The sequence below is a fragment of the Cheilinus undulatus genome, linkage group 1 (genome assembly GCF_018320785.1).
Source record: "Cheilinus undulatus linkage group 1, ASM1832078v1, whole genome shotgun sequence".
NCBI classification, from domain to species: Eukaryota; Metazoa; Chordata; class Actinopteri; order Labriformes; family Labridae; genus Cheilinus; species Cheilinus undulatus.
The window spans coordinates 36748444-36765938 of record NC_054865.1 but is presented as its reverse complement, the minus strand read 5'-3'; the positions used below and the strand labels follow the sequence as shown (position 1 = coordinate 36765938).

The 17495-nt window shown below is 38.5% G+C and overlaps 1 protein-coding gene across 1 annotated transcript in view; it reads right to left on the bottom strand.

Moving 5' to 3' along the window:
- Positions 1 to 4632: 4632 nt before the first annotated feature.
- lmo1 (LIM domain only 1) overlaps positions 4633 to 17495 on the bottom strand; it is a 41855-nt gene continuing 28992 nt past the window's right edge. The window contains exons 3-4 of the mRNA XM_041789537.1: positions 9434 to 9559; positions 4633 to 5311 (exon numbers count right to left, since the gene is read on the bottom strand). Of these exons, the coding sequence (XP_041645471.1) occupies positions 5206 to 5311; positions 9434 to 9559 (232 nt within the window). The 3' untranslated portion in view covers positions 4633 to 5205. The remainder of the gene's footprint in view (positions 5312 to 9433; positions 9560 to 17495) is intronic.

Below are 17495 nucleotides of genomic sequence, written 5' to 3'. Positions count from 1 at the left end.
GGGTGCCTAAAAATGGAACAATTTCAAAATGAGCTCCAAAGGAAAAAGTTTTCAAAACACCCCCTTCTCCATCTCCATGTAGACAAGTAAAACACAACTTTCTGAAAATGCACATGCACACTACAGATGCAGTCAAGCGCCATGTGGGAGTAGGGTTCTGCTCCCAGGAAGAAATGGTCTTTGCACATGTGTGTGCTTTGTTTCATTGCACAATCACACTGCCAACTACTGGCCTGGCATGTACACTACAGCGCTTTTGGTGTCTCCTGCAGTCTCACGTGCACAAAGATTGTTTTCAGATCACTGCTGTTTGTGCGTAGAATTATTTGAAAATTAAAATGGAAAGCAAAGTCTGTGTTGTCTTGTAAACAGGGCCTAAGGTCAGAGGACAGTGGATGAAAGAATGAAAGGAATCAACCAAAGGCGGGACTTGGACCCAGGCCATCCATTTACATGGTAAATGAAGTTGAAATAGTGCTTTTCTAGTTGTCTGACTTACACAAAGTGCTTTTCCACTGCAGGTCACACCTACCCATTCACATCCATTCACTTGACATTCATAAACTGTTGGCAGAGGTTGCTGTGGAATTGGCCATCAGTAGTAGCTAATTCCATTCACACACATTCATACATATTTAAATACTACATATACAAGTTGTTTTTATAATTGAAAGATACAATAAAAAAAAAAAAACAAAGGATCACTTGGGGAAAAGACCCTGCCAAGGCCAGTTATCCTGTTCGGTCCTCTCACTTAATGCCTTTATATGCCAAGATCTATTTTTATATAAAACAAGTTGAATTTAGTGATAATTTGCTTTGTACCAGAGTAGGATCCTGGCCAATGCTACACCCTTTCCCAGACTCTTGTAAACAGGGTTGTCTTGATCCCGATCATATGTATTGGATCAGAGCCTATAGAAGCATTTTTAATTGATCGGAGATCAGCAATTTGATCCGATCAGCCCATCCAATCATTTACATCAGCTGTTGTAGACGGAGCACAATTTACGACAGGCCATAAACGCACCAGTAGTGGTAGCAACATTAGCATTCCTGTGTTTAAAATGTCAGCAGTGTGGAAAAACTTGAAAAGTGAGAGTGAAAACAGTCCAGTGGCCACTTGCAGCATCTGTAACATCACCGTATCACGAGGTGGAAGCAGCAGAGCTGCGTTTCACTCTACAAATTTGATCCGTCATCTCCAAACTAAACATGTAGTGGAATACGGTGACTTCACTACAGCAACAGGCAGCTACACCAAAGCAACAAACTCTGGACTTAAAGAGGAAAGACAAGTACCCTCAAGGTAAGGCAAAAAAAGATAACAGAAAAAAGTGATCGAAATCATCGCTTTGGACAACTAGCCCAGCTCCGTGGAGGAGAATTTGAGTTTTTGTCATCTTCTTGAGCTTTTGGACCCGCTCTATGGCCTGCCGTCTCGACATTACAGTACTGACACTGGCTTACCGGAGCTAAACAACAAAGTACATGACAGCATTTTAGAGAATTTAAAAAGCAACTTCACTGCTGTTAGCTTCACTACAGACATTTAGAGCTCTGGTGTGTACCCCATGTCACTGCTGAACCTCACTACACAGTCCACCTTTGAGTCAAAGTGTAGCAGCTCCAGTTGCACTTTAGAAATTGCACTGTAATAACAAGAGTGCCTTGTATTTGATATTTGGGTTTAATTGCAGTGTTAATGTTTTGGTTCATGTCTCAGATTAAGGTGCTACATTTTAACAGGGATTGTTGTTTTGAATCTGTATGATTCATATGTTTTTGATACCATTCAAGTTAAACTGTTTTCATCACTTTAACATAGAGTTGGGATGTTTTTAATTCATTTTTTTGAGTTCAGTTTTTGTTGTAATAGTCAGGTTAATTACCACTTCTAAGTGGAACTATAATATTATAAATTAATTTATTGAATTAATTTGTTATTTTGACTATTGACTCTGCTTTCACCACCTCTAAATGGAACTGAGGTTATTTGAGTTTTTTTTTTTGACTGCTCAGCTCCGTCAGCTGTTTTAACCACTTTTAAGTGGATTTTTGATTGTCTGATTTAATTCAAACACTGCACTAAGTGAAAATATAACTTTATTTTTTTGACAGATAATAAAAGCTAAACAGAGCTATTACATCATTCTGAGCAGAAATGTGATTTTATGTTTTTTACAACAGTATTGGCTGTACTGAGTTAAATGGACGTTTGAGATATCTAGTAGTTATTCAGTTTACTTCAGTTATTTTTGCAAACAAAAGCAATTGAAACTCTAATCTAGGTAATTATGAGTATCGGATTGGGACTCGGTATCGGCAGATATTCAGTATTAAAAAAATCGGATTGGGATCGGATTGGGATCGGAGGCCAAAAATGCTGATCAGGACAACCCTACTAGGCAGGTTGATTTTTTCTTATTCTTTCATAACTGAAACTAAAATAGTCCCAAAGAATGACACATTCTTTTGTCAATACATGATGTTTGGCTTTTTCAGTCTATAACAGTCGAACAACATGTATTATTTTTGTATTGTAGGAAAAAAACTTGTGGGTAGGAATTGTGCTACCTCATTAATATGTATTTAATTGTTTATGGTCATGTAAACTCATGTAATTTGTATAAAATGATCCTCAAAGCTACCTACCATGTATTTATTATTAAGGCTTTTTGCTTCCTTTAGACAGGAGAGCTGAAGAGAGAGAGGAAATGCAGTGGAGAGAGAGTGGGGAAAGACATGTACCAAACACACCAGGATCGGGACACAAGCCCACAACTAGTGTGTTGAGGACTGCAGCCTCCACACACAGCTGCATGCTCTGGAGAGAAACTAGTGCCCATGCATTTCTTATTTAACCCTTTATAGTGCACTCATTCCAATCCTCGAAAATTCTAAAGTTAAAGCCAAGAATATTTGAAGACATCGTAATACTTGATTTTTGTCACAAATAATTTTTTTTACCATTATTATGGTTGAGAAATAAGGTGAATGAAGTGATCATATATGGGTCCTCACCCGTTCATAGTAAAAAACTTTCTGTTAACTGTATGCATATTATGATCCTAATAATGGATATTAAATACATAAGCATTTACTTGCACCATAAAAAGTTATTTTAAAACAACATTAAGTATACAGGACATTGTGAGATTTGACATTTAACATCTTTCAGATGCAAGACATGACTGGCCTTGGAATACTGTTTAAGTTATGGTGGTACCACCAGGTTTATCTTATAATTCAAACAGGAGACCTATAATAATTACAAATATTGAATAACTAAGTTAATTTTAGCAATGATGAGGCTCACAATAAAAAATAAGAACTAATTTGTGCTGTTTAAGTTGAATAAAACTGCTATACTGTTGACTAAATTCACAGTATTTCACGATTTATACTACTTACTTTTCTTCATAATCCCACCGGAAATTGTAAGAAACATCACAAATATTAAATGTCTAAATTATTTAGGCAGAAAAAAAAGCTCACAGTAAAAATAAAAATTGATATACGCTGAAATAAAATTGACATAAATGTAATTAAACTGTTATAATGATGCAACACAGCAAGATCACACCTGTTTTACTATACCTTGAAATTTTCTGTAAATTAGTAGCATTTACCACTGGATCACTCTTTAATTTTTTCCAAACCAGTGACTACACCTAACTACACTATAGAGTACTGTTATCCTACACTATAAAAAAATATTTTTAAAGAAAAAACTCTTAGTTTTACTGCTAGATGAGCTGGCCACATGTCTTAACATAGACACCATTTTACACCCCTAAATGGGAGTGTGTCCAAAATGGTGCCACCACTTTTCATGCTAATATTTCAGTAATTGCTATCCTACGCAAACAACACTTGTCATAACTTTTAGCTCTACTATTTACTTCTATAACGTGAGTTTCATCATCTTCTCATGGTTAGTCGTTATTTTAGGTGCGTATGTTTGGGACCAAAAGAGATGTCAAACTGCATTTTCCGAGTTCTGGAGGAAACAGGATGTCTAAGACACTCCTGATTGGTCAGATGGTGTGATGTCACTTTCCTTGACATTACCTGATTTCCACTGATTGGCTGAGAACAATCATTGCAGTTACACTGTATCACAGAGAGATGGTTGGAGGTCCCAAAGGACTTTCATCACTTTAAGGATCAGCCATATTTGACAGCTTGATCAGTCTTGGTCTGTTGTTGCTGCTGGTGTGTGTGTTAGATAAAACCTCATCAGATAAACAGTGTCACACAGCTCCATTAACACAGTCTTTTGGGAAAAGGACTTTTTAATACAGCTCTGCACCTCTGTCGCTGCTGCTGATGAGTTTGAATGAGCTCAAAACTCAATGAGCATTTATTTTCTCTCTAATTTATTTGCTGTTGCATTTAATTTCCAGGCCAATTCACCCTCATAATCAGATGGCAATTAGTGAAGCATGAATCACGGTGAGCGGCTCAGCTTAACCCGCTTTCTTTTGATGACACCTGCACGTTCACAACAACACAGTTTGGAGAAGCATTCTTTTATTCCAAATAAAATCGTATTTAGTTCATTTGAAACAGCATTTCTAATTCCATCAGAACTCTGCAAAATGTAATAAAACGTGTTTTGTTGCATCATGTTTTGAAGAAGGACTTCAAAATATATTTTCTCTTGCAAGACTTTTCATAGCATTGCATTTTTTTAAGGAGGCATGATTACATATGAACACATGGGTTAACCTCCTTCCACTTTGGTTTTTGGTCCGAGAGAAAAAAACTCACTATGAACATTTAAGAATCTTTAATTCACACTAGTAATAAAATTGCATTACATTTCATAAAATAAATGTTCCAGTTTATATATACAGAGAAAACAGACTGTACATACCCTCCAATGAACCATTTCTAAAAGGAAAATCAAACAAACCGGAAACAAATTTCACAAAACATACAAGCAATACAGTGCTCAGCTAAGCAGGCACAACTGTACATCAAAATTTGTAACTGCTCAGTGTTGGGGTGTGGGAGGGGCAAAAAGTTAAACATTTACAACACAGTCCTTCTTCCGGACTGATAAAGGGGTCTTAAAAAGTATTGCAGGCAAGCAGACAGACGCTTGTCTTTTTTTTTTTTTTCTCTCCAAGTGCAGCGGAACATCCATCTTGTGTATAAAGTGTGGAGCCGATTGTTGCTGCCACGAGGTTTTTCCCACTATTGAACCTGTGTCTCGAAGCTCCCGTTCAGCTGGCCCTCCTCATAGTCCATTTGACACAAAATCATGTTGTTTTTTAGGAAAAACTTGTCACCCACGCAAAACCTGCCGGCAGAGAAAAAACAAACAGGAAAAAAACATTAAAACACAAAGGCAATTACTGTTGGCATTATGACAAAGTGGTGTGTGTGTGTGTGTGTTGACTGGCTCTGCTTCGCTCTGGCAGGGAAAATGTTGCATTCAAGATCAGCAGGTAATGATGATTCTCCTTGATTGCACACATTTGGTTGGTGATGTTTCACCTGACACAATGCCTCATCTGCTTCAAAGCCCCTTTTTGATGGTCATCATAAATATGTGGCTTCAAAATAAAGTAGATTACAACCCTATCATTTCAAAGCGAGCAGACATGAGCACTGGCAGCCAATGAAAGGCAGGTCAACTCTCTCTCCTCGGCCTGGCAAAAAAAAAAAAAAGCCCACTGGCACCACGAGAGTTTCCACAGAAACTCTGTCACAGGGTTCGCTTTTTACACACCGGTTTAGTTCCAGTGCTCGAGAATGTTTTTTCCTCTTCAGTCTCAGTGAATTAAAGAGGGGAAAATAACACACAGCAGCCTGGCCTACTGATGTTCTCCTCTATGATTTGGTTTGTTTGTGTGACTGCTCCATAATGTGACTGAAGGGGGAGTGAAGATAAGAATATAGCTGGGCATAGCCTGGCTCCCGTAATGAGCCAGGCTGGTTGAACAGCCATGGCAATAGTGTGCCAGATGAGACCTGGCTTCATGTCTGCCAGCTGAGGAGAGAGAGACTGCAGTCATAATTCCCTTACAGCAGGTGTTCACTATGGTAACTGAATGTGGCCTGCAGAAGGTTAATGGGCTTGTGCTGTGTGGAGGAACAGGGTCACAGCACCCCTGACAAGCATGCAAAGGACATTCTGCTCCCAGAGTGCTGCCATTACTGACAGTATATTAATGGCAAAGAGCAATATTTAGGTACATCAGATTGAATGTGTATCATACCATAGGCCTCTCTAATGGTTCCTGTCATTAAAAAAACACCATTTCACACCTGTGTAGGTTCCCTCTCTCTTGTGTAGCCACATGCCTCTGGAGGACTTTATTTTTGTAGCTTCTATACCTGCTCTCACACACAAATATTACAGCTCATTTTACATCCTGCTGGCTTTAAAAGATGTGTAGAGCTAGCCACATAAGATACAAACTACTGGTAGTGGGTCACCAACTAAAAAAAAAATGTATTCAGCAGAGCATAAAAGAACACAGCTTTAGTTTATCTTGCTTGTTTTAGATGTCTGTACTATAGTTGTCAGGATATCAGTGTTTTCAACTTTGGTTTGACACCAGTTAAAATCAAGTGATATCAATGCCTCAGCAACCAGTGGAGAAGTCCTACATGCCTATTTATTTATTTCACTCCCCAAAGTTTGCAGGTAAATTCCTGCACACTGTTTTTGGTATGCTTCATTCATCCCGCAAGGAGGATTTCTTACTCTCCATTTTTGGACATGCTACACGTATGTAAGCTGACATACATGCACAAATGTGATCAGGGTATACGCAGGAAGTCTGACATTAAACGTAATACTTCATAAGACCTTTTCCTAGACTGTCTATACATTTTAATACCCAATTGCATCTTCAATTTCTTACCTGTTTCATAAATGTAACAGTCACGTACTGTATATGTTTGTGCTGATTGTAAGATAAAAATACCACAATATAGACAGAAAAATGCTGGTAGTATTCTCATTATAACATGTAAATTCAGCTTTCTACCATGAGGAAAAACACCTCAGTTTGATTCCATACAGTAGCTATCAATGGAAGGTCTGATTTTTATTTACTTTAACGGCCTAAAAGGAGTCTTGTATTGGTGAGAGAGGCACAGGCAGGACCTGAACCCGGGCTGCCTGTAAAGATGGGGCTTGATCCAACCACCAAGCCAACCAAGTCCCAAAAACCTTTTAATACTGTTCCTTGTCCATACTGCAGATATGTGGAAGAAGAATAAATTAGGCCCTGGCAATAAATTCATTTTATTGATAAATTAATATTTATTGAAAAAGGAAACTCTAGATCGTCCCTTGAACCTCCTCTGCTGTTTCCTTTGGGCTTTGTCCAGTTGAATACAGGAGAGACTGGTTTAAAACGCCATGTGAGAATGAGAAACATTTGGATAATTTGTGCATTGGCTCGCTGTGCAGATTAAAGTTGTTTGTGAACAAACACCAATATAGGTTTCAGAATAAAGCCCAATTAAAAAAAAAAAAAAAAAAAAATCTTACCTTCTACTTTATGTGCTGAAGCACACTGTCATTTGTATAGGGCAGGGAAAGTTAAATTACAAAGGTTAACTTTGTTCTTGATGTACTGTATAATACAATAAAATGAAATAACATACCTCCTGCTCCTCAATAGGGCCATATTGATTTTATTTTTAATGCCAAAGGGCCAAATGGTCACAGATATTATGGGTAATCTCAGTTTAACCTCGATGCTCCCTAAGTTTTTGAGAAGCAGTTACTAGCTGCCATTCCATTACAGTTTTTCACAAAATAAAAGTGATAGTTTAAAAATTTGACTGTGTACAGTTGCGCTTTGATTGTGCTTCCATTGAAGGGACTTTTGGGCATGAGCCTCACAATTCTCGTAAAATCTCATCTCGCAAGACTCCTCTGCAAGGAAACTGGACACTCAGAACCTGTAGCGTGTTGGTACGGTTATGATTACATCTACAGCGGTTGCCTTGACAGTTCTGAACAAAAGAAAAAGGCAACGAATGAGAGTTCAGAGGCAAAGTCCATATATATGGCAAAAGCCACGTATAAAGGTATAAGTTAACCTTACAAAGCAGATGGATATGCCAGTTTCCGTGTTTCTCACTGGTCAATCCATCTCGCAAAGCTCCTGTCTGAACTGTTTGGACCCGGTAAGAAAGTGACAGAACCAATCAGTGACGAGGGACAGTACTTTCTGGCGCGGCAAAATCATGACATAGGCAAGCAGCAACAAGAGGCCGGTGTAGTTTTATCAGTTTTATCAGAACTTGACGACATTTCTTCGTTAAAAGAAAGACAAAAAACAGCATTGACTTCTTTTCTTATCAGCCACGTCACATTTTTGTTACTCTGATTGGCCTGTAAAGATGTGACAGACAGAACATTCATCCAATCACCCTCTGAGTTATTTTTCAAAGGCTCTGCCCTTTCCCAAACGCTGTTTATGAGTGGTTTACCAGATGGATGTGTGAAACGCATCCATCTGGCGTGCCAGGTTAGGTATAAGTATGATGTTAAAAAAAGATTCCATCACCTCTCAGTTGTCTCAGGGTGAACTGGTCATGTGACACCGCACGTAACGTCCTGTGACGTGTAAATGAGGATAAAGTGTTTCCAGTGCACTTTTGGGATACATTTCTATATTGAAACATCTGAAAACTTTTTAGCAGTATTTTAGAGGTTTTTAAAAATTCAGGTGTTTCCATTACCAATTTTTTTTTATTGCGCTATTTAGATTTTGCACATTTCTAAGAGTAATGGAAATGCAGCTACCGTCAGCCATGTCCTGTTCATGTTTAGCAATTATTGGTTGGTATTTGAAATTGACTGTTGGGCCACTTTAAGTGACGAGGAGGGTCACATGTGGCCCCTGAACCACCAGTTTCCCACCCTTGAGCTACATGGTGAACTTTCAAAGGCAAGTTTACCGCAAATACAACCCCAAAAGGGACATTTCTGTTTGCTTTTATCATTTTTTATTGAGATAAGACTAGGGAATTTTTCTTTGTGGTACTTTTTTAAGCCGGAAAAAATCTTGAATATCGTAAATTGGGATTAGTTTGACAAATTCACAGTTTTTAATTTCAGGCAACATCATCCAACCCTTAACTAAATCCTTGAAACATGCAGGTATCGAATGTCACCTGTTCTCTTTTGTTTGCAGCATAGACAGAATTCCTGAATTAAACAAGAACAAGAACAAGAACAACAAACCCCGATAATGCATGCCAAGGACTTCTATATTCTTGCAGACATAGGGTTGTATTGCTATCATATGATTTTGACTGGTGCCACATCCAAGTTTAAATTCCAGGTACAACCCTAGTTTCTAATAAATAAGCCATTTGCCGTTTCAGCACCTCATTTGTGTTTTTAAAGAAGGCAATGTTGCAGTGTAGTTATGATCCCCCCCATTCTTACCTCTGGTTACAAAGCTGACAGGCAAAACAGTCCAAATGGTAAACATTATCTCTGGCTCTCATCACCATTTCAAAGGCTGGGATCAGTTTACTGCAGGCTGCACAGTTCCCCGTTGTACCAAAGAGCCTGAAAGACAGAGAGCACAGACAGAGATTAACCCACCTTCCCTTTACCTTGACGCAATAAAAGAGCAAACAAAAAAAAAAAACATACTGACAGCAAGAACAATAGTGGAAAAAATGCTGCATTGGAAAAGGAAAAATAGGGCAAAATACATTGAATGTAACACATAAATCTTTCCTGGCAGCCACTTGGTGTTTTTGTTAATGAGAGTCACAAACATAGATCTTAATTCTTGGCTAATGATCTAATTAAAATGATCACATGTTTTTAATCTCCTTCTTCAAAGACTCCCCCCCTCCCTCCCTCCAATGTAACAAAAGCAACAAAAACAGATCTGACGCTAAGCATTTGAATTCTTCAAAGTTTTTCACAGCTAAAATACCTAATGAGTGTATCTCTCCAACCAAAGCCAGCTGGATTTTTACACAAGGGGCTTCGTTCTGTAATGTAGTCATAAGTTCAAAAGATTTGTTACAAGGATCTTTTTTCTCTCTTTTTCTCCTCTTGTGCTTTTATTCCAAGGCACAGACAATGATGGGAGATGTAACCTTGAAGAGTTAACAAAATGTTTCACGGCGAGCGACTCCCTGCTTAAACGTGGCTGCTGCTTGTTTAGGCGCATTAGATAGGAGCCGAATGATAAAGGTCACAAACAGAGCAAAGAGGCACTCGTGTAGATCTCTTTTTTTTCCCCTCAAAGCAAAGGAACAGAACTGCTTTTCTAAGTCAGATTTACATTTTCATTTTCCAAGCGCCTGCCCCTATGTTTAATTTGGAGATTTTGAAGCCCAGATAGATTTATATATTCTGCAGGAGGAGAAGGGGCCGTTTCACAGCTTTGCAAGAGGGGATAAGGCAACAGCAGATTGCCAATCCAACAGTATGTTAAACACTTTCCCCCCCAAACATGCAGGGCTCAGACAGAGGAGTCACACTGTTGATATTCCGCCTCGTTTATGCTAGGCCCATTCAGTTGCTTTCACCTTGTTAAAGAAAATGTCTATCCAGCAGCCGTGCTTCTATTAAGGAGCCGCTGCCCCAGAGGAGAGGCAGAGACAGAAACAGAGGGAGAAAGGTTGTTATGTTCCATGAGAGAGATTCACATGGTGTTAAACAGAGACATTGTTACAAGCGGTTACTGTTTGAGTAAATACAGCAGACATCTGCCACCCAACGGACATGCACAAACAAGCTGTTTTCATCCACAAGGATCTTTTTAAAATGTTGCTCTTTCTGAGAAAATTCTAACACATTGATCCGTAAATTGAACCGATATTAGTGTCCCAGAAATTGTCCCCGTTTCCTTGATGAAATCAGATCTGGTCCAATACCACTCCAAGCAAGTGCTGAATAAAATCAACTTGTTATGAAGACTGTTTTCATCCCTCAGTCATTAGTCTACAGGAAAATTAAATCTGCTGCCATCATGGATGTGTTATGGCCTACCCCCTTGCAAACCACTATGGTAAGACGACCCATCTCTCAGAATGGAAATACTCTCGAAACATTTTAACATAATATCGGATTAAACTTCTGGTTAGGGTTTGTATAAGGGTAAAGGTAAGGGTTAGGATGCCAGGAGTTAAAAGTTAAAAACCTGACCTGCCATACCTGATTACAAAACATTTAATAAAGCTGAGCAAACAGTCTGCTAACATGTCCTCCATGAAAACACTCAATGCAGCTAACATAGTTAACCAGGCTATGTTAGCTATGTGTGCTACATAAGCTACAGAGGTTACATAGCTAAATCTAAAGCAAATTAAGCTACATTCGCTACATGAGAAACATGGTTATATAGCCAACATAGCTCAAGCTAAAGCAAATGCAGCCATATTAGCTACGTTGAATTATGCTACATTTGCCAAAGCTAGACCCATTTTAACAGTAGTTCTGTGAATCGTGGCTTGCTTTAGCTTTGTTAGCTCCTGCTAAAGTTAACATTGGCTTACCTAGTGAAGTTAACTGTGTAGCTAGGAAAGCTATGTCAGCTTTGGCTAACGCTAACAAAGCTAAATTGAGCCACTGTTTGCAAAATGGTTCTACACTAGAGTTGTAACGGTATCGTTAGTACTGTGGTATCGCTGTGACCGGAGCACCTCGATGTCATCATGGACATATGACAGTTTCACAAGGTAGATCTTCAGGGAGTGTAGTTTTTATACGGCACGGCAAAGGAAAATGGGAACTACAGTTAAAGTTGGCTCTTGCATACCCATCATCCTTTGCGCACCACTCCCTGGCTTGATCTAAAAGGTGACAGAAATGGTACCGGACAAACAAAAACAGTATGCAGATGCTGCCAGACAGTGGAAACACACTTGATGAGGAATATGAGTAACATGAGGAGCCACTTGGCAAATCATCCCATAAAGGTTCACGAAGATACGAAGAGCAGAATTTGGCCAGACGAAGACACTTAAGGAAACGTTCACAATCCACTTCCCCACAACAGCACGGCAGTTCAACAGATCGTAAGGAGTATCAGTGAAAATATCACCGAAGACCTACAGCTGTTTTAGAAGGTTAGTAAACACACTTGAGACAAAGTACAAGGATCTGTTTTTTCTAAAGATTTATTTTTGGCCTTTATTAGATAGGACAGTGGATAGAGTCGGAAACAGGGAGGAGAGCGGGGAGAGACATGCAGGAAATAGTGCCACGGGCCGGATTCGAACCCGGGTCGCCTGCGTATATGGCGTGCGCCTTAACCACTCGACTACTGGCGCGCCACAAGGATCTGTTTTTAAGCCTAAATCCCACCTACAGTACTGTTTCACCACATTGTAATATTTGAAGAGCAACTGTCATTTAATAAATGCAGAAGTGACTTTTTTTGGACTTGTTACCAAGGTATTATTGTGCTGTAAGATTTTGATACTGTTACATCAGTAGTCTATTCTTAATTTAACCTTTAATTTGGCTTTTTTACTGTTCTGTTTAAATTTTGCTTAGTCTTTAATGTTTGCAATGTGGTTATTTCATGATTGTAACTGTCGGACTTTGTTTAAAAATAAAGATGAATAAAAAAGGAAAATCTTCTAAAACATACCGGCAAATGACTTCCCTTCTGTTCTGACATATGCGGTTTCATCATAGTGTTCTGCAAGAGGGAATGACTGAGATCTATCATCTATAGCCAGACCAATCTCCTTTGACAACTGGAACAAAGAGAAACTGGTTTCTTGTTGATTAGTATTTATTAATTAGTCTCCCCTGATATGCGTGTCACTCGCTCAACAACATCACACACTGACAATTGATAAACTTACTTCCATAGTTTCATGATTAATGGAAATTATGATGAGAAGTGTTCATCAACTGCCATTTTCTCCTGATGAGATGCTTTTCAGGCAATAATAAAGCTAGTGATGGGCTTACAGTTATTTTAAAAACACTATATTTCCCCCTCGTGTGCCTTGTGCCTACCTGTCAAAATTCAAGCAGGAGAAGACTGATGTGTGCGCTGCAAACACAGGGCAAGAGGAGCCATTGTGTGTTTGTGTGTCCATCAGTGAATAAAAGCCAACTCAACAAGGTTATGTTACCAAGCTTACCATGGCTTCGTCAAGTAGTGAGTCACAAATGTCTGTAAAGGATCATAATATCAATAACTTCTGAAGGCTAAGGTTTCCCTTTATATAGATGTATAAAAAGCAGTTTGATCTGTTGAATCTGTAGCTCTTCTGTGCTAAAATGTCTGCCAGAGGTTGAAGTCAAATATCCTTCCTGCACAGTGAAAGTATTCCACTATAGGCCCAAGTAAAAGTCCTTCATCTGAAGTGTGTCAGCATTGTCATCAGTGTGATCTGTAAGCTAGCAAGAAGTGAGGTAAGCCAAAATTAAAAATCTTGAACATTGTAAAGTAAACACTGTAATTCTAATTTTTGATGATATTCTTTTAAAGCTAACTGATATTGCAAAGCCAAGCAACATTTAGTTTGTCATTGTTTTATTTAAATGTCTATTATAGTTTCATATTATTTCAACAGCTCTGGGATGCTTTTGTTTTGTTTGTTGACAAAGGGATGGACATTTTTCCCAGAATGCCTTTAGGCATTAGACACTGTTGCACCATGAGTGAAGTTGCCCACTCAGTTAGAGAAGTCTTGCCTGTGGGAACAAACTTTATTAAGCTTGGATGATGTACTTAACTCCTTTTGGGTCAAAGTGCATCTTTCAGTCTTTGTTAGTCAAATAAACTAGCCTTCTTTTAGGTTGCAGGATTATTCAATATAAGAAAATGTTGAAGACATAGGAGAAAATTGAAGTGGATGAAAAACATGTAAATTGAATTTTAATCTGGGATATACTCCAATACTTAAGAATGTTAACATAATCAGTTACAACAAATTGAGTATTTTTAACAAGTTTTGAAGTGTACTCAAACTGGCAGTCACCGTTGCTACCCAGTGGACCAATCACAGGGTTTAGGGTTTGCATTATTTCATTACATATTTACATTTTTGGTAATGGGCAAGCCAGCTGTTAGCTTCTGCATAGGGTTCAGGGCTATGCAGATCTACAGCATATGCTATGGCAAAGATTCAACACAGAAGTATAAATTAGGCTTTAGGTAAATGCATGGGAGATATATTTGTCAAACAAATACTAGCCATCCAAAATTGTAGTTATTTATAAACAGATTTATTTACATGCTCTCTTAACTATAACTGCTCAGAAAGGAAATAAATGTAGGAATATCTCTTGGCCAAATACAGTTTAAATTCTTCATTTTTGATGGCTAATCTCCCAAAAGAAAATGTCCCTTTTGGAAATAATCCACTGCCTAACACGACCAGTGTCACAATAAAAGTCCAGCTGCAAGGTCTGCTCCAGGTTTCATCACACCTGAGCTCCACAGTGGACCATACGGTCACTTAGGGATGTCTTTTTCTCTCCTTCAGGGAACTGAGGCTCTAAAAGATCCTGGAGAGCCTTGGTCACTAACACACATACACACACACACACACACCTCCAACAGCTCGTGGGATTATTCTAACCCATCTCCATTACACCCCGCTGGGCTGTGGACATGGTGCTCACTTGATACATACAGGTTGTGAAAACGCCTGGTGGGGGAGCCCAGCTTGCTGCCGACACTAAGTTCTACCTTCAGTCAAAGCTGTGTGTGACTCCCGTGGCTCTTTTTTTTTACCTTTCAGCTACATCTTGGTTCTGTGCAAACAAATATATTGTGTGTAAAGCCTTTTCTGTTTTGTTATACAAGACAAAGATTATTATGGCAGAATCTCACCTCTTTAAATTTGACTAGGATTGTTTGTTTTCAGTGTCAAGCTCTGATGAGTGACTGAATGGAGAAAAAAGGCAAACACACCTCAGTCTAGGTGGCAGTAGTGCTCATAACTGTTTGCTAACTGCTAGTAAAGAACAGGCGAAGAATGAGCAGGCAGAACAAAACATACAAAGAAGAAAAGCTACATGCACTAGCAAATAGCAAGAAGACAGCAGAGCTGCAAGGCAGCTTCTCATCCTTCTGCTCACTTTCTTTTTCCTGTTTTTAAAAAACCTCTGGATATGAAAGCAGAGAGCCGAAGGCATTTCTGATGCTAATACAACTTTAAAGGCTATGTGCTGAGATACAGTTGCAATAATTGGGTATTAAGAGTCCTGTGTACTTTTTGGCCGTATTTATTTTATAATACAGAATTTAGGAGATGGTCTGTGTTGCTTGCAATTTGCATCAATTAGACTTTTTTTAAAAGACCTTACAAACAATCAGACTATTTCAGATTACAATATATCGAACAAAATGTAACCGTTGGCACTGCCAGTTTAAAATAATACATAAGAGCAACCTAGAAATAGCATCCAGGACATGAACTTATTTTACTACTACTACTACTTATTATAAAGCTGAACATTAGCCTCACCACTGGCTTAGCAGGAACTACTCACTGCATGAAGCAAGGGTGTAACAGTTCACAGAGGTCACAGTTCAGTTTGTACCTCCATTTTTGGATCTGTACGGGCTTGGTTCATCAGTAAAAAAGGAACAAAGTCCAGAATTTATAGGCCTAATTCCAGGTTTCCCTCATTTATTACTTCAACACCTGACTGTTTGTGATAGCTGGTACAGCCTTTGGTGTATTAAACATGAAAAAAAGAGGAGAAACATTTTTTAAGAAGATGCTAAATTAAAAGCAACACAGTCATGAATAGTCTAATTTCTCCTTTGAATTATTAAACTGATCAAAAGTAATGATGAAAATAAATATGTTAATTTTAGAGCCTTTCTTAAGGTAGCAATATTATTTTTTATATGGTGTGCCGTGATGCCCTTTCATAGTTAAACAGCATATTAAAGGCTATAAACAGATATGTAGAAGTAAAGAACTGGCTACAGTGTGTATTACTTGTGCAAAATAATGACTCATGTTCATCAGTGAGGGACTGCAGAACAGCTCATGTAAATACAGCACATAAATACACACTTGTGGCCACTGTTCTCTACTCCTGTATACACATATGGCCTTTAACAGTGACCTTTTGGGACGCATACAAATACAGTTACACCCCTAGTGTAAAGCACGTGTGTAGAATCGATGACATCACCAACTGGTTTTTAAAGCTAAATGAAGGCGGTTGCCATCTTGGAAATGCTAAAAACATGCAAAGAGCTGGAGCTGAGGAACCTTTGCCTTCTAGTAAACAGCTACAACATGCCCTCCTGTCAGTCAACACAGCCACGCCCCTAATTATGCTCAAGTGTCTAATAGGGGTGTGACGAGGTCAAACCGTCCTTCCATTCAGACAAATTAAATAGATTTTTCACTGTCAACTGCTGCATATTTTGTTGATGTCTTTGTATTATTTAGCAAAGAAATGGTATGAAATGAAATGATCAGTTCACTGAAGGTAACATATTTTGTTGCTCTGATTAATTGTGAATATATACAATAGAGTTTATGCATTATTATCTGAGATAAAACTTTGCTGAATTTAAAATCTGATCTTGGGTGTTCAAGCAACATTGAATTGAACTGAATACATTTTTTACTAAAATACTGAGAATAGAAAACACATTGTTCATTTTAGGTAGGGTACAGCATTAAAAATGAAGCTACAGCAGTACAAAAAGCAAACATGGTTTGATTTCTTTTGTTTTGTGACAAATTTTCTGCTTTCAGAGTAATTATAAAGAATAAAAAACCTTCAGTCTTCACCTAAACATAAAGAGTTTAAGCGAACCGAAGTGCTCTGGGTGTTGTTGCGTTCCATTCACAGTTCTTCAGCCAACATTTGATGTGTCTGAGTTAAAAAAGTGGCATCTACATTGGGTTTAATTGGCCTGCTCATGCTAAGAGGAGATTACAGCCGCAGAGAGAACTGTTCAAACACATTACACTCTTCTCTTTCAGCTCCTATGAAGCTAAAAGCAACCAGAGTTGAACCAGCGCTGCTGCAGTCTCATGAGTAACAGCTGAGGTGGAGCCGTGCATATATAGCGAGCTATGAACACTTCACAGACACAATCAAGAGGCAAATGTAAAGGTAAAGGGAGCTGATGTCAGAGAATGTAACATACTTTCACAAAAAGTAGAAGAAGAATGTGATATGTAGAGGAATCAATGGGACACAATAAGGTCCATTCATACTCTTCAAAGCCAAGTATGAGTCAGCAAATGAATGGGCTGCCCAGGTCAGCCATCACCTCATCTTGTGTTAAAAAATATATGACACTCTACTCAAAACATCCTCAGAGCCAATGAAATCTACACATGAAGATTATGGCAGATAAATTCTGAGTTTCATCAGACTTCAGTCAAAGACTCTTTAAGAATTCAAACAATGAATGTATTTAGTATTTTACACATAAGGAAACGTTTTTAGTGAAGCAGTGCCGTCAGAGCAAAAGTTGCACCTTTGAAAAAGCATGAATTCATTACATTTAAATGGACTTTTTGTTTGAATAGTC